This window comes from Diorhabda sublineata, chromosome 2 (assembly GCF_026230105.1).
Source record: "Diorhabda sublineata isolate icDioSubl1.1 chromosome 2, icDioSubl1.1, whole genome shotgun sequence".
Taxonomy (NCBI): Eukaryota; Metazoa; Arthropoda; class Insecta; order Coleoptera; family Chrysomelidae; genus Diorhabda; species Diorhabda sublineata.
Genome location: NC_079475.1, coordinates 36,850,147 through 36,869,362, shown reverse-complemented (window position 1 = coordinate 36,869,362; position 19,216 = coordinate 36,850,147). Strand labels below are relative to the sequence as shown.

Below are 19,216 nucleotides of genomic sequence, written 5' to 3'. Positions count from 1 at the left end.
GTGATTCCTAGTATTATTAATTTGAAAAACCCAGTTAAAATCACATCTTTTTCGCTGAAGTGTTTTGTGAATTGGACTTGCATTTTTCGAATCGATTCATCTCGTTTAATAAATCGCAACCAAACTGCTTAATGTTTTTCTCGGTATTTCTTACAATATCTGATATCGGAGGTGGGTCCCCAGAGTCGCCGTCGTCTCCTAAGCACAAGAAAACGACTCCGGTACAATCAGTATGGCCCAGACCGCCGTACAGTGTGCAACGGTATGCCGACAACATCTTCAACTTAAACAGTCAATTACGTACTGGATGAAAGCGCGAACCCGCAACCATGGGTCCTAAATCTGTGTTTTTTGGTGAAAGAACTAACAGTGACACGAATGTTAATAACGCCACTATAGCTTTAGAGCGCCGTTTAGAAATGAGTACAGAGTTTTTTTTAGTGCCAAGCAGTACTACCCCTAGTACATCAACAGTAAGTTATATTTCTAAGACAGCTTGCGCCGGGTGTCCCGTGGGAACTGAAAAACTAGTGGGTGTTTTTAGGAATGAAGTTTGGGTCATTCCAGTGCTAGCTTTATCCGCAATTACTATGGTGTTGATTTTAGGATTTGAAGTGTTTGTTTTGTGCAAAGCGTGGAGAACAACCCCCAGTAGAAGACACCTCTTCTTAGGACAAATGTTATTATTGGGGTTGTTCTGTTGCGCGGGACTTTCTGCTGTTTTCGCTGCATCCCCAACACAAGTAACTTGTGCTATAGTGCGGTTTGGTACGGGGGTAGCTTACACTATCGTTTTCGCTTCTTTACTTGTTAAGTGCGTATTTCTAATAAGTTTAAACGGGGGTGTTTATTTACCAGCACCTTATCAAGGACTCTTATTACTTTTTGCTATACTTATTCAAGTTGCCATAGGGGTTCAATGGTTGGTAACAAACCCTCCTTTCGTAGACGATGTCGCCGTGGATACGATAATAAATCAAAATAAATACAAACTTTTACTCACGGTGGAAGATATCAATACTCCCGTTATTATTCCGTTATGTCGTACCGCTTACATCGATATGCTTCTTTCGCTTATTTATGTGACATTTTTGATTTTATTCGTAACAGTTTTGGCTGTTAAATCGAGAGGAATCAGAGATAATTATCGGGAAGCTACTTATATCGCGCTTTCGGTAGGATGCAGTATTCCCACGTGGTTGATTTGGACAGTTAGTGGCTTATTAGTTAACGAACGACATAAAGATGCTTGCATAGCTTTCGGACTTGTCACTTCGTCGGTTATTATATTTCTAATAATGTTTATGCCAAAGGGGAGACAGTTAGCGGCTATTGGAAAGGAAGGAGTTTATGTGGAAGATAGAGAAGATCGTTTGAGTACTTTAAGTAGAGCATCTGGATATTCACCTTCGTTTTTCCATTTCAAACCGATTAAATATGGATTGAGCCATCATGGAACGTCACATAAGCATCATAGTTCTATTACCACTTTGGGAGGAGGTAAGGTTTCTTTTTGAAAATATATACTAGTCTTTGATTATTCATTCATTTTGATAATTATATGTTAGAACAAATATCTTACTCAACTATCATTAGACATTTTATTTTCATAGATATAGAAATATTTATGTACAGTCTACAGACTCATTTGTAATGAGAACACTTGAAAATCTATTGTCAAAATTTCACAAAAATAATATTTTAAACAAAGTAACGACCATTTAATGTTAAGAAACCACCACCTACATCAATGTACTTTTGTAAAGTTTAAACAACTTAAAGGTTTGCAACTGTCACTTTGTAATACTCTTGAAAAGTTAAAGAATAATCAGATATCAGACATGTCAAAGTCAGGTGAATAGGGTGGATGATGGTTACAGTTTTTTCAAGTAAAAATCCAATTGTCCGCTGTACAGTGTTTTGTAATAGATTCATAATTCTTAAATTAATTACAAGTGGAGGAAAAATGTTCAAAGTAATATCAATATTTGAGAAAAGAACCGATTTACAATAAACTTTCAAATAATATTAGAATTAGATAAAAATATGATGAAAAATTTTATTTCTTATTTCATTATTTAGTCCAATACATATTTCAATAATATTCCCCAGTCTTGATTGACAATTCTTACGCAAATTTTGGTTTTGTCCTTCGCATAGGTTTGGTAAACTTTTTGTATGTTTAGTTTCCAGACTTCTACGGGTTTAGGTGATGTTCATTCAGTTGTTGCCTTATAGCTCCACCGAATTAACTAATTGATACGCAAAAATCGTTTTTACTAATAAAACTTTATTTATATTCAAAGTAAAATTATCAATATTCAAAGTTACGAGATATCTAGATTTGTATATATAGATATATATTCTAATACGTCGTCAAGAAGCTTAGCCCTTTTCTGTTACTTTTCCCGAAATTTTAACCCGCGAGTTAAATCGATGGATATTGGGATACAGACAAAAGGTTCTTCTGCTATTATAATGTAAATGACTACGGTCTAAGCGCTGAGTGTATATATCCTACTAACTACGCGATTTGATTAATAGGACGAAGTTCGTTTTCAAAAACATTCATTTATTTTTTATGTAAAGTTCTAATTCATTGATTACAAAATAATTAAGCAATAATCTTTGGAGTAAAAATTTATACCACGACACCACAAGGCTGGCAACTTCTATTATCATCCAACGCGTCGACAACCAGGACTGAGAAAACACCCATCTAACTAGACAACTACATATATTTAATTGTCCATTAATTGGTAAATTATGAATGATAGATATTTCACAAACTTTTATTTGGCTCCAACAAGTTTGACAGTACATTTTTGTCCGTAATAAAGGAAATACCTTCAAATCGTTCGTTAAGTATCGTATCATGAAAAACAGGCCTATCAAAAAGCCTATGTGCTTATCGGCTATGGGTTATAAAAAAACTTTCCTAGATATTATTTAATGTAATTAACTGTCTTCTATAATAAAAAGTTCATCAAAGGCGCGTCCGCCATTTATAAAAAACAAATCAACGGCGCCGCGCGATTTCGCCGAATTTTAAAATTTAATTGTAGCTGAACAAAGCCGCCCTAAAGGACCCAGTTCACGAGCTTGTTCGCAACAGTATCAATTCTACGAGTGATGATGTGGAAACAAAACCTGAGTTTGATAGAAAAGACAATCTTTCATTGAAGAGTGGTAAATCTCCAAATCTACATCGGAGTAGACGATTGCCTGCTTACAACGGCTTCACTCAAATTTTGGATTCAATGAGACGGCTGAACATAATCCTACGTCGTGCATCAAAGAAGCTCTGGATGCAGCTAAATTATTGGAAAAGTACCAAGATGCTTCAATATGGCAAGATGTGAAAAGTAAAAAAAAATAATATAATAACATGTACAGCAAAATACGTGAAACAAAAATAATAAACTATACACAATAACGTGCCAACATAATAACTATTACTAGTTTGAATTAACTTTTGCTTTCTCTAGTTCTGATTCTTCTTCTTTCCATTTAAAGATAATTCTATAACGCTTTAAGGTGCCCAGTCCCCACAGTGTCGTTTCCAAGTGTTTAAACTGTATATTATTTTTTAATCGAAATAGTATGTTATTATAGACTTCGAAAAATTATCGTTGAATGCCCTGAAAATTGGACAAAAATTTAAAATCTGATTGTCAACTAAATATTCTATTTTATATTAAAAATGGTCGGAATCCGTAAATTACTCAGATTTTAGATTTGTCTTTTCAATCTAAATAAATCATTCTGTATACGTCATTTCACAATTTATTAACGAATTTTTGAATTTACAAAGTAATTTTTTTCTGGAAACATATAAAATTTTGTTATTTTGAATATTATCTAACGTTTAATTTTGGGAAATAATGAAATGTAGACCTTCTTCATACACTTTTCGAGATCATGTTCAAGAAGTTCTTTACACTTTTTAGAATAAGAATAGTCAAGTTCTTGAAAACAGCCATTAACTGCCGACATCACTTCTTCATTATTAGAAAATCTTTGACCACTGAGTCATAAATTCAAGTCTGGGAACAGATAATAACCCGAGGGTGTATAAGGTAGCAATTGAAACATTAATTCATTAATTTTGGCTGTTGCAATAACGGATGTGTAAGCTGGTGCTTTGTCTTAATGAAACAGCACCAAATGTGGGCGTTTTCATCGCTCAAACGTTGCAAAAGGTTCGTATAATAGTCGCCGTTGATATTATTCCTTTTTTCAAGATAGTTAATCAAAATTATCCCACGCGTATCCCAAAAAACCTAGCCTGCAGATGGAACGGTCTTTGCCTTCTTAGGAGTCGCTTCTCCCTTTTCATTCCATTGTTTTGAATGTGCTATTGTTTCATCCATGGTTATATAACGGCGAAAAAAATTCGTCTTTATTTCTGTGAAACATTGCCAAATACTCGATGGAAACATCTTCACGACGCTGTTTTTGTTCAATTGTGAGCAAACGCGGCACACAGCTTTCTCATGTCCAAATTTTCAGTTAATATGCGATGAGCCGCATTTTTTGTGCCTACTATATCTACTAGCTCATGAACGTTCAGTCGACGTTCATCCAGTACCGCTTTGTGGATTCTCTTCAACATTTATGGAGTCGTCAACTCATTTGGTCGATCACAACGATGCTGGTGGTACTTCCGCGTTTAAACTCTGGTACGCAATATTTTACTGTTGATAAAGAAGGAGGATTTTCATATTGGGGCTAAGACCTTTCAAATAAAACTATTGTTTCACATAACTAACTTTTTCCATGTTTACAAATTCACTGAAAATGTTCAGTATTGGTGGATGCCAAACAAATACTTAACAACGCGTCTTCGTGTTTTTCAAGCAACTACCGCTATCTCTAGGTCAGGTCAGGTACTTCTGGGACCATCCTCGTATATCTAAAGATTTGTCTTCAGTTATTACAGGTTTTGTGCACTACTTTTTTTTTCTAACATATCGACATTAGACCTTGTAATGAGTTTCCTGTAAGGATATAAATCATCATAGATTATTTCTAATTGAACGAGTTTATACATTATCTTAATGGATTATTTTAATATGGACGGATATGATGTGAATTTACATAACTGTGATATAATTGTATTTAGGTATTTTTAAGTCTAACATATACGAGGTTATTTGTCAATAAAAAAGTAACTCCATTATACCGATGAATTCTATTCTAATTTTCAACATAATCTCTTTTTAACTCAGCCTAGAAGGTTTCCAATTAAAAACAAATTATATTTGTATATGAGTATTGGAAATGCATTTGGTTACGGTTATCAAATTAAACAGTTTCAGCTCTGTTTTCTACTTCCATCAGCACAAAGTCTTATTATTTAATTTTGTGAAAAGTCAGCTCCATCGAAAGGAATGAATTGTTGTTGGTTTGCTGAATTTAAATGTGGCCGTACAGATAACGATGATGGTGAACGTGCTGGTCGTCCAATTGAGGTGGTTACTCCAGGAGACATCAAAAAAGTCCACAAATTGGTTATATCTAATCGTAAATTGAAATTGCGTGAGATAGCCGAAGCACTGTGTTTACAATTATGTATGAATATTTTACCATGAGAGAGCTGTTTCAAAGTGGGTGTCGCGTTTACTCACAGTCGATCAAAAACAACAACGTGTTGATGATTCAGAGAAGTAATTGGCCATGTTTACACGTAATAAATCGAGTTTTTTGGGTCGATATGTGAGAATTGATGAAACTTGGACTCATCAATTCACTCCGGAATCGAAACGATCATCATCTGAGTGGACTGCAGCCGGTGAACCATGTCGGAAGCGTCCAAAGGCACAAAAGACAGTTGAGAAGGTTATGGGTATAGTATTTTGGGATGCGTATGGGATGTTTTTGACTATCTCTATCTCAATGACGAATATTACATAGAGTTGCTGGATCGTTTGAATGCAAAAATAAAAAAAAACGGCCTCATATGTCGATGAAAAACCATTGTCTCACCAATCTGAATCTCAACGATTCAGAAGACGATGGTAACGATGGTTAAATTTAACGAATTACACTTCGAATCGCTTCCTCATCCACCGTATAGTCCAGTTCTAACCCCCAGTGACAGTATATTTTGAAGCAAAAGACAATTCTACAAGAACGGCATCGAGAAGCTAAAGAATGAAATAATTGTATTGCTCTTGAACATTATATTGATGAATAAAATTGATTTAAGGCAAAAAATGTGTTTTTCTTAGTTAGTCACACGTGATGTTATAAGTAAAAGGTTATTTGTTTTAATACGTTATAAAAATTAATTTTTTGTTCAATTATAATTAATTTTTATATACGTCAATTTGTGATAGTTTAACTATTCGCAAAAGACGGGGAATAAACTTTTAGAAATAAATCATGTCTTTTGATTATGCCCAAGCAGCATGAGTATATTGTTATTGAAATTTGCACATTAGTATGGAGCGATTAATGAACGTTCGAAGTAACATAAACTAAGCTATAAAGTCGTTCAAAGATAAAAGTTATTTACTGAAACTCGTAGTCTATAATTTATAAATTAAACTGAAGTTATAAGCTTGCCAACCCAATCCTGTTTTCTCATACACGCAATTTCTTTTTCATCTTGATTTATGCGCTTTTTGTTGGTCTATTGTTATTCATTGTTTGTACATATAGGGAAGGTAAAAGTACCTACCTAGGCGTGGTTTAAATGCAAACTTATTACTTTATGCTTTTTCGGTATATGCTCTTCTCTTCTCGCGGTAATCAATCTTCTCAGCATTTCCATACGAGAATTTCATTAACGGGCATTAATCACTATCACATTCTCTTGTGTTCGGTTTTTCGATCGACAGTATATTTGCGAATTTGATAATCCGAGTATGTGTAGGTAGATCCCGGATCCAATATCATTGGGTTGTTGTAACGAAATCAAAATAAGAATTATTAGATTTATATACGAGGGTTTTTTTGCAACTTTCTGTGGGCTGTAAACACTTTCTCCACACTTTGCACTACCTTCTTCATTAAATGTATATTGGAAGTGAGTTGTGACGATTGCATTGAGCTCCACGTCATTTTAGAAGCCTTTTCAAACCACTGGTTCACTTCAAGAAAAATTGAAAATCACTCGGTGCTAGATCGGTACTGTAAAGTGGGTGTTAGAAAATGTTCCTTTGAAATTGTTGAGGGAATCTTTGGGTTACACGTGGGGTGGGGCATTGTTGAGGATCAGTACAATTCCATAAGTCGGTATACATCGTAATCACCTTTAGGCACAACACACTTTTCTCAGCGATGTTTATCAAGTTCGATACCCTTTTTATAATAAGAATCGTCGAGCTCCTCAAAATAGCCATTAACTGCCGACATCACTTCTTCATTTTTGGAAAACCTTTGACTCCCGAGCCATTTTCTCGGAACAGAAAATAATCCGAGGGGTTGAATCAGGCGAATAGGTTGCATGAGGTAGCAATTCAAATTCTAATTCATAAATTTTGACTATTACAATAACGGGTGTGTGAGCTGATGCATTATCTTGATGAAACAACACTTTCTTCTTAGCCAAATGCGGCCGTTTTTGCTTGATTTCATCGCTCAAACATTGCAATAAGCTCGCATAATACTCGCCGTTGATAGTTTTTCCTTTTGCAAGATAATCAACGAAAGTTAAATGCAGATGGAACGGTCTTTGCTTTCTTTGGAGTCGGTTCTCCCTTTTAAGTCCATTGTTTTGATTGTTCTTTTGAATGAGGTTTGAGGTGATGGAGAAGATAGTCTCACTCAGAGTAGAATATCTAATCCAGCTTTTATATTATTTGGGCTAATGCAATACATATAAAAGTATTGTCTCATATAACGATAACCAATTTTTTCAATGTTACAAATTCTTTGAAAACGTTCACTATTGATGGCTGCCAAACAAATACTGAACAACGTGGCGTCTCCAAACTTGAAATATATGCTGTATAGATTGTGTACTTTATAAATAAGATTTATAACTCCAAAACAATATTTTTTATCAAAAAATAGCTTAAGTGCGTTCATTTTGTTCGATAAATGCTTATATCTTTATCTAGAATTGCCCATTACGACATGGATTATCTGTTGATGTATTATTCAGAAGGGATTCATGCTCACGCCAGCCGCGTGCTATGTGACTTGCAAATTGTTGTTCTTCATTCAGTCCGAGTTCGTGGAGACAAAGAAAAAAATATTTCTAAAATTTAGGAAGTAATAACTTCCCTTCTTGTATTTCAATTGTACAATTCACATTGAAGACAACGGTTACCTTAATCGAATGGAGAGTTTTGTGGGTTTATATCATTCCATTTTGATTGTTTAAATAGCTGAAGAGATGAAAATATACCTTCATCGCTTATCCAGAATAATTTGTGAAAGTCCTCGCCACATTCTAAACTTAAAAAATCGTTTCAATTTAGTACCTGGCACTTGTTAGTGTGATAATATAAAACTATAGTTTATTTCAGAAAAATATAGAGTAAGAAAATGGGGAATTCCGTCCAGTTCGGCTCAATTTCGGTGTTGGACATAGGTGTAGTAGGTCTTGAAATAGTTTGTTTGTAATATTAATATTTCAAGTAATTGCGTAAGAGAATTAGAGAATGTTTTCTGGCCTGAAGTATCAATATTGGAATATTCTGTAGCGATTACTTAGGTAGTAGATAATACAGTTACGTTTTCCATTTAACAGGTACTGTTTACCCTTCTATTAGTGCCTCTGCCTAATTCCAACCTTATTTCAGATTCGGATTTTCTTTTTACGAACATCCACCGGCACGCCTTTGGCATACTATTTTCAATGTTTGTGACCCCAACCCGGGTAGTACTACTTGCACTTGATAAAAAGAAAAAGAATTTTTCAATGAAATAAATGCCAAACAATGGAAGTGGCTTAAATATTCGTTGGGTCACTCTGTGATCCATACCTAATAAGGTTTTATTACTCTATACCTTTCTGAAATAAACTATAACTTCATCATACTTCGTAGATTCATGCAAGAAATTCTAAGTTAGTGCTACGACTGTCCACTGAATTTCCTTGTAACAGCGATTTTTATGCTTTCCATTCGCACTTCTACCGTTTTCCATTTCACTGATTTTCTTCAGCGTGTTGTATCTATAACATTATCTAGTTAACAGAAGGCATGTGCCGAATACGTGAGACTTTGATAAAATCCCTTCACGACGATTGGCCTTTGTTGCTTGGATTCTGTTGTATCTATAGTTAATAAAATACTTTGCAGGTGGAGTACAATGGTAAACTAGACAACCAGTCCGGCCCACTTTCTTGACTCCCATGGCAGCTTTAATTTCCGCACCCAAGTAGGTTGATAACCCCCATGATTAATTTGTTGATGTGTAACTAACTATACCATTCAGTACTCCTTGTATACAATAATGTTAAGCATTTTTTATTCTTTCAACAACATAAATTTATATTATGGACATTCTTCTTTACAGGAGAACCTTGAAATTGCATCTGCATGTTATTTACATTTTTATGCCATCAATACTCTTCAACTTCTATTACAGTTGAGTGATCTACGGTCATTTAAATTCTAAAAGTGTTTCAATGCCCAATAAACGCCGCGTTTTATTCTTTATATGTATTATTCACACTTCGGAGTTGCGTGGTATTAGACGTGCGGTGCAATGCGAGGACATTGTTCATTTTTCACTCTCAATTGTACACTTAGTGGGTGTCATTTGTAATAAAAGACATAAGTATTGGCTGTTATGGTTAAGTCAACAATAATTCTAATGCTTTGAAATCGAGTAACTACAATAGAGTGCCTACGCGGAAAGTTGTTATTGATAAACTTTATGAAACATAAGCTTTCAGAAAAAGCTACGTGGTGTTTTGTTGTTGGTCATCCAATACTATATTAAATTGTCATGGGGCACTATATGAATTAATGAACAGTCTTTACTTTCATCATGATTCAGATGTAAAGACTCTAAAAAATAATGTAGCTTTCCTCAATTCTCAGTTTTCTTTTTGTTTGTGGTTTTGTTTGATTTCAAGTAGTATGAAGAAGAGGTATTCTTGATAATAAACGAAACAAATATTTCAAAACGTTATTTGGTGATGTGAAAGCAATTTTATAGGTAGCTAGATACATGCTTACAACCCTTTCATTAAATAGAGTTTGAATACAAAACGATGATAAAGTATATCTAACCTAACATAATATAAAGTAAAATTAAATTAATATAAAACTGACTAGAAAAATTTAATTCTATGTTGATAGTAAGAAATAAGAGTTTCGAACCGTCAATCTAGGTGACCAAAATCTCTGCTCCTCGTATAATAGTCCAGGAAATAAAGCTCAAAAAAAAACCTCGCAATTTCGTACAAAAAATTGGGATTAGGCTCATTTCAACCTCTAGTTCATTTTCTATATTGTGCCGTTGTACGCTTTTTGTTTTTTAAGGGTGAAAACTACACCTAATCGTAAAAAATTGGAAAATTTTTAAACTTAACATGGTCAAAATTTGGCTTGGTTAAATAAGGATTTTTGTATGCTATAGGATACAATTTCATAATATTTCAATCCTTAAAAACCACCCTTAATAACATAGCAATTTTTATAATATAATTAAATTGGTCTAAATCTAAAAAACTAGAATATAAAAAGATATAGAAATTTACAGATCTGGCTCATTAATTTTATCTATATCAAAGTCGATGTCGTCTTCGGCTTCTTCATTTACTGGTGGACGATTATTGCAGTCTCCACCAGAACCAGAACAAGTGAAATTGCAGTACAATCCAAGTTTTCTGCACCTGCTTAAAGTGCCGCACCCTTTTTTGCATTGGCAAGCTCATCAGGTGCAGGCGGCTTTTTTTATCCGTACGGGGTAACAAACTTTAATCAACATGCCATCCCCAATCTTTTGCTCGGATGTTTCCATTTTCAAAAGTAAAGGGTGAAAAATACGAAATTGCAAAAAAATCGTTTGCTCCAATTTTTTCTAAAATTACGCATTTTAAATTGGTCATACGTCTTGAGTCTATTGATAATACATATATGTAGAGAATCACAGAAGGGTGAAGGTCTATTTTTATTAGGGGCGGTAGTTAGGGGGTTGATTTTACTGATTTTTTAGTAGATAAGGGCTGGAAGCGATCTTATTTTGATAATAAATTGCTCAATTTTCATGCTAGAGACTTTTTGTTTGATTTTAAAGCTGCAATTATATACTACAAAAAATGTTCTATGAATTTTCTCGAAAAAAGTTTTTCCGTTTTTTGACTTTGAATATTTCAAATCATGCATTTAACAAAAAAAAACTAATCATTAACAAGTCGTATCTTGGTTCGTATTGATCGTAGAAAAATTATAAAAAAAGGATGCTGTTTGTTGTTTTAGAGTTATTCGCAAGAATCTTAAAAAATGTCGATTTTTTCGTAGAAAAACTATTACTTTGAACCACAAATGACTCGAAAAATATTAGTTTTACAAAGAAAACGTGAGAGAAATTTTTTTCTTTTCTCAGAATTACTTTTTCCGTCGATTCCTGTACTCAGAATGTAAAAAAAATCCACCCACGAGAAGAGGTGGCAATCACTATCAATGATTGGGAACTAATATTATTTATGAAGCATACGTTCTGATTTGGAGGTTGTTTTATAAGTTAAAAGTAATTAATTATAGCTTTTGTTTCTTTTTTCGGCAAAAAAGATCTTCAAACTTGACAAAAACAAGATCATCCAAGGAATGATCATTATTTATATTTGTTATTTGTCTTTTTAGTGAAGTTCGACTTCACTTCGAGATTTCAAAAGCTCTTTTAGTTTGTGATTCTATCCTTGTAAACGCCAGACGTCCGAAATCATAGTTAAATATTAATACTATAAAATTTCCTAATTACCGTTTTTCCAATATCTAAAATATATTTCTTTGTTTTATTATAATGTAAATATATGCTACTGTCAAAAACAGTACCCTTTAGAATCTAATTGTGTCACACCACTACTTAACCTAGAAACCTTGTTGCATAATTACTCCACACTTTGTTCATTATCAACATATATAATTCTAAAATTTGGTCAGTAATGTTCGATAAAATACCATAAAACGTAGCTGGTACACCATCTAGTAGACATCTAAGAGCTTTGTTATTTACTAACATATTCCATAATCTTGTTTTACTTTTTACTTTTTAGTCCAGTCATTATAGGGAGTTCACCTCGGAAAATCGACATACCCAGTATATTACCACGTAAAAACTTGTATTCCCAGAAGTCAGTGGTCAAAGGTCGTGAAACTCGATATTTTCGCAAATATCTCGTCTTCTATGAGTTTTACGCTATTTGTATTTATTATTAATATTGTAGAGAATTCAATTCTCTACAACTTTTATGATCAACATTTTTTTATACCATGAACTGTTTTCGAGATATAGAGCGTAGAGCACGCGGTCGGAGAATAATTATCTGAGGTCAACTGATAGTATCGATCAAAAACTAATGTTAATGTTATAATTAATTGCTAAATATATAATTATCATTTTTTATCAACTTTTAGATTCAATCTTTTTTTCTAATAATTCTAAAATTTATCAATTCAATTCAATAATCTCTTTCGGTAATTGAAAAATTACTAAGGGATACACTTGAATTACATTGTAATTATATTCTCATTTACACTAATAGACTTTGAGAAAAAAATTAAGTACATCTTATTTAAAATCCATAAATTTACTGCACCATTTGAAGAAGAAAACTGTCCGGTTCAGAGATTATTTGACAATAGAATGCAAACCTCATTAGCAGTTTATAAGGCTTCGAAATCAGTGGATAGTATCGATCATCTCCGTCATGCACTATACGTCAAGTCATCAAAATCGAATAAACCTGTGCAGTTATCAAATATTCCCCCAACGAGTGGAGCAGCTAACCAATATTTCAATCGCGTTTATTATCAAATTCAAACTTGGTTAAGGCATGATTCAGAACCCCAGGAATAGGTTTGGACAATGTGTAACGAATTCCTGGAACCTAACATGATTATTTTACCACCTGCACCAGATGAATTTCTCAATACAATGTAACTGCAAAAGTGGTTGTGTCTCAAGATGTGGATGCAGGAATAATAGAATACAGTTCTCTTTAGCATGCCTCCAGAGTAATGGACAAGCTCGTCTTAATGCTATACCATATCAGACCGATATTAATGATGATGGAATCTTTGACCCAGATATCATGAATGACTTGTAGACAAATGTCGTTGAAAGAGAAGAAGAGAAACTTCTGCGGCAGAGGGACGATGTCGATGATGATGAAGAAGAGGAAAAAAAGAAGATGAAGATAATTGAAATTAGAACTTGTTCTCAAAATTTTTATTAATTTTAACCATAATAAATTTATAAACCTTAATATTACGAGTTTTTGATAGAGACTTCCAGTTGATCTCAGATAATTCTCTGACCGCGCTCTCTACGCCCTTTATCTGGAAAGCAGTTCAAGGTATAAGAAAATAATAAATACAAAAGTTGTACAGAATTAAATTCTCCACAATATGGATAATGGTCACGAATAGCGTAAAACTTATAGAAGACGAGATATTTGTGACCTTTCACTTTCAAACTTGCGATCATCCAATTATATGTGAATTTTGAGAGACGATGACTGGACTATTATTAAATTTAGTTTCACTCTCGTATCTCGCTAAATTGAACGTAACCATACTTTTTCAACGTTTTTTTTATCAGACCAGCATTGCCGAAAGGGCAAATGTATGGGACCAATGACTTAAGTGACAACACATTCACAGTAAAGTTTAAAATGTTGTTGGCCTTTCAAGTCGCCCGCGGTATTTGGACGAAAGATGCCCGTCATTATCATATCAACGATTCCATTCGTTTAAAAATTAATTGAAGTCAATAGCCAGTGATTATTATACAGGGACCGTTGGAGCTGAATTGGAGCTGATATAAATATATCAATTTTTTTTAAAAACACATATACTAAAAGAACTTTTCATATCGTACGTGTGTTCTTCTGCAGACTGAATACACTATTTACTAATACTTAACATGATCAGAAGCAAGTTTCAATAACCAAGTTATCGCCTTCAGACACCGAAGGTAAGTTCACAAAAAATCCTTAACTTGTAGTTAATATTAGGGAATAAGATATTTGATCTTCATTGCAGTTTGTAGAATATAACTTTCAGCATAGAAGCTGTTTTCTTTTGAATTCACCTTATACCAGTATCCTTACTGCAGCTGTCTCGAGTGCAGGTGCAGCTATTATTTGGTTAAGCCGTCGTCAAGAATTAGTTGCTGATTCCACCTGGGAAACAGAAATTGTCATAACAAATCTTAGTTCAAAAGAAAATATCTTTTCATTCGAGATCGAGTCAAGAAAGAGATGCTAGCTATGGAGCAAATTGGAACCGAGTACCAATAAGAAACTTTGGGTCTACTTTCAGATAGCGTCAGCTATGCAAATAAGAGAGAGTGTTGAAGAATCCCGACTCTACAGTTATTTTTTAGCGGCTGCGGTTTTGCGTTCAGAGTGGTTGGCGGACCTTCTTGTGTCATGCTGTGCTGTCATTTTGACTTATGTGAACTTCATCTGTGCAATTTGCTTGTGTTCTAAATCATTTCTCGAGTAATTAAAACTCGGTAAAACCATAAATCGTGGTGGTCTCAGTTCGTTTGAATTAGAACTTGAAAATTTCATTAAGTACTAGTAAATGAATATAAACTAAAAAAATGTTATGGGTTATAAATCGAATGAGTTCAAGAATCCTTCTAACAGGGAGACTTGATCTCTCTAAGATTATGTCCCCCTATTTGTTAATAACATAGTATTTAATTGAAAAATTAGTAGATGAAATGATATTGACGAAGTATGTGAAAGTTTTTGTTGCAGTTTCAACAAATACTAACATTATGTTACTTTAAAGTAATAAAATACATGTCTAATCTGCTTGTATTAACTAAGAACAATCCTTCGTCTATAATTGTGGGAAAGTTCAAATTTTTCTGTTTTTTTTTGAAAAAATCCACCATTATCTCCAAAGATATTGTAATAGATTCAGTAATTTGTTCTACAAACTATTTAATGTCTAATAATCTTTTTCACAAACTCAACCAACGGGAATTTGGTAACTTCAGGAGTGACTCTTCGAATCTGGAACTGAAAATGGATCTACATTATCCAAACTATCCCCACTGCTTTCCCAAACCTTTCTATTTTCTGTTTTTTATCCTTGACTCTGGGCGGAGTTTTGAGAAATGGTAGAATGTCCATTGCTGAGACAAAGTTTGTTAATAGTGGATTTTTAATTATCCACTAGTTGGAAATATACATCCACAATTAGACGATTTATTCACTTATTTACACATCAGGAGCTGTAAAAACTACTACATATAAAAATATATGAGGGAAACTTGATACCCTGATCATACCTCATTTTAAGAGATGGAATCAACTCATCCACCTCAAATATTTAAAATGAAAATAGAACCGGAAGCTTACTTGATAACACAGCGTATATTACATAAAAATGTTTGTACTACACAACACCACCGTGGTACAATCAATATCATTAGAGTACGAAATAAAATGTATATTACAATAAATAATGTATTTTGGATTTAGCTCTATACATTTTTTTCCACCGATGTTCAATAAGTTCGATATCTTTGAGTACCAAGCCATTTTTTCAAACACTTTTTTTCGCTTAATACTCAACGTTTATTGATCAATGAAAATTATGCCAAAAAACCGACCTTGTCTGCAGATGAAACGGTCTTTGCTTTCTTTGGAGCCGATTCTCAATTTTCAGACTTTGAGGTGTGAAACTTTGAACCCACGTTTCATCCATGGTTATGAAACGGCAAAAAAATTCGGCTTTATTGCCAAAAACTCGATGGAAACAACTTTACGACGCTGTTTTTGTTCTGTTCTGAGCAAACGTGGCACACAGCTTTTTTGAAATGCCTACTATGTCTGTTGTTATCTTATTTGGTCGCGCCATTTCAATTTACCATTAGATATAACCAATTTGTGGACTTTTTTGATGTTTTCTGGAGTAACCACCTCAATTGGACGACCAGAACGTTTACCAACATCGGTGTCTGTACGACCACATTTAATTTAACTAACCAATAACAAATGGTTCTTTTAGAGCAGAGTCCGTACTCTGCTCTAATACCACTTTTAAAGTCATTGATGAGCTTGTACGGTATTTTCTGTTTCATCAAGAACCAATGATAAATTAACACACGAAATTGTCATGAATCCATTGTTTTGAAAATAATTTAAGTAGCTTGACTTGAATGGCTGTCTTTTTGAAAGTTGGTACTACACAAACGTCATATGAATTCAGCAATGGCAGCGCCATCTGTATGTCATTCACACGAATTATTGACTGATGTAATAATTTGCTCCAAATGATTATCAATGTCATTCGTAATTTTTCTATTAACCCTAAAATTTTCTATAAATTGTCAACATTGTATTTCTGAATTTAATTGTTAGATTTTGTCTGCGTTTAAAATCTTCTAGTAACAATTCACTTGCATAAATTCATAACTATCTTCAATTCCATCTTAATCTCAATAACAACCCGATAAAGCACGATACACGATCTAAAATATATAATGATATGCGCGAATCAAAATGATTGAAAATTTATTCAAAACATTTCTGCTGGTCTCGATTTACTACTGAACAAGTTCAATTTGTTGCTGGAACGCGAAACTCTTTGTTTATTATTTGAACTTGATATTGTGGTAACGCGATTTTCATAACGCGAATAATCAAGTAGTTAACAGTCTGCTGAAATAAACCTTTTGTTATATCATGCAAATTAGAATTAGTTTGACAAATAGCCTATAACTAATGCATATATATTTTTTGAAATTCTGTTTAACTCTTCATTATATTCTCGATATTTCTTGGAAACTGTTGTAAGAAAACGTTTCAGAAAAGAACTTTGAATAATGAAAGTTAACGTACGCCTGATCATTCCTACAGAGCAGATGTTTCGAAACATTTTTTACAAGCTTAACACAATAGCCGAGAACAAAAACGGACTTCAATTTTACGACTGCAGCAGGACTGCTAGTTAAATATTCCATTAGCGATCAACAAAAGTATGAATCCATGTTAATTTTTTTCCGTAAACGCAATTTGAAAAATAATGCACCTCATAAAATCGGCAGTAAAATTTAACCTCGTCTGAAACATTAAAGAAAGAATTAACGTATTTATAAGTCAAGTGAAAAAGCAAAAGGTTTTGTCTTAAACGTTGTCTGCTAACTACGGGTTATTTGCCAGGAACTATGACTGCTATAGACGCAAGTACAAACCGCGTTTGCTAGAAATATACAGGGTGTTACAAAGTTTTTATAAATTTAACATAAGGAAAAACAATAATTTGTCCGAACGGAACATCTATGGACATAACTTCATCAAAGTATCAGAGAGATTTCAAGGAATAGTGGAACAATGAAAAACTAATGAAATTTTGACATATTGGCTGTTATAAAGTGGCCTACTAGTATCGATAAGTCACGTAATAACGTTTTTTTTTATTATTGTCACCCATATTTATGAATGAGATAACGAACGACACGTATTTTGAAATAAATTAACTCAATGATACGAATATTGTTTGTGTTAATGCTAATTCAGAATAATTAAATCAAAAATTCAAGTCGAAGTTCCTCAATCTTCTTACGCCGTGAGAGCTTATTTGAGTAAACTGATTTGTAAGTTTTGAAAAACAACGGATAGTATAAATGCAAAAAGATATGGCAGACCACAAATTTCTTGTAGTTAAACCTATTTATTCAATAACCCAGGTTGCATCTACCTGTAAAGTCGGTCAAAGTACTGTACATAGGAAGGAAAATTACATTTCTTCTCATGTAAATTTCATTTATTCTTTTATCTGCATATTACCGTTAATCGAATTACACCGGTCAATATAAGATTTGACATGACTTTAATAAATAAAATTTCGGTGTTATAGGCCGAAAAAGTTTGCTTTTTTATCCAAAAAACCGATATTTTGCAAAATGCTTTCAATTGCAGCAAATAAATATTTTTTTATTTTTATTAGGTTTCACTATCAAAATAACTTACAAAAGAGTGGAAAATAATTTTAAAGTGCAAGCTGTTCTTTTTCTCTCAGTAAACCTCAAATATAGTCACCTGTCATGTTTTCCCTTATTTAAAATTCTTAATCTCCTTATGGAAGCGTTTTCCTTGCTCTTCTATATACGCACACATGTTGTTTTCAATTGTTTCTTTTTGAGGACATGTATTTACCTCCTATAGGCTTTTCGACATAATTACCGAAGAGATTAAGACATTTGCCATATCTGTGACATCTTTTCAAGACCCTCCGCAAAGAAAGTTGCCGCCAATTAATTCAAGTAGAGTACAAAACAGACTTTGAAACTTCTGGAAATTCCGTAGACAAAGCTGTAATTTGTGAATCTGGAGTTTTCTTTAACCATTCTGTCATCTCGTAAAACCATGTCATCTGAAACGACAGATTTGCGTCCTTGGCCCCCTTTATCATGCACATCATTAAGGTCATCTTCAACTTTCGACACCAGTTTTTTCTAGACACAAGACTCATTCTCCGATTGATTTTCGTATCCCTATGGTCTTCAGCCTGTAGAAAACGAATCACACTTCGCAATTCACACTTGGCGGGAGCATCAATAATGGCGGACATGTTTACGTGACTGTACCACAACGCCGACTGACGCCTGATGATAACAACGGCGGAGTGTGTAGTACGAGAGATCGAAGTCGCTTACAGCGCAAGCCCGCTTTCTTTTGCCTGCGTAGCGTCTGCACGGAGCGATAGAAGGTTGAAAAAAACGGCCCTCGTACTTCAGCATATCCTTAACTAACTTTCCAAATGGCTGAAAAATAATAATTTTATTCCTTAATATCGATTTTATTATAAAATTATTATATCGAATACAAATAAAACGTTCGTAATAATTGTTCGTGAATCATAGAAATTCTGCCCTTTTTCGTTACAAATACAAATCTCGTTAACTCGCCATACTATTGCGGCTGTTTATTCTACACATAGTCGCTCTTTTAGGGAATTTTGTTATTTTTTACAGTTGTAAATTTTATATCGGAGAAATCTGTTAAATTTGCTAATAAAAAAAACTCAGCTTTAACTTTTGTTTCTGATAATGTCACAAAAAA

General features: G+C 33.6%; 1 protein-coding gene across 2 annotated transcripts in view; it reads left to right on the top strand.

Moving 5' to 3' along the window:
• Positions 1–229: 229 nt before the first annotated feature.
• Positions 230–19,216, top strand: part of LOC130440517 (uncharacterized) — a 71,298-nt gene continuing 52,311 nt past the window's right edge. For both annotated transcript variants that reach the window (XM_056773744.1, XM_056773743.1), the window contains exon 1: positions 230–1,500. In XM_056773744.1, the coding sequence (XP_056629722.1) occupies positions 330–1,500 (1,171 nt within the window). In that variant the 5' untranslated portion in view covers positions 230–329. The remainder of the gene's footprint in view (positions 1,501–19,216) is intronic.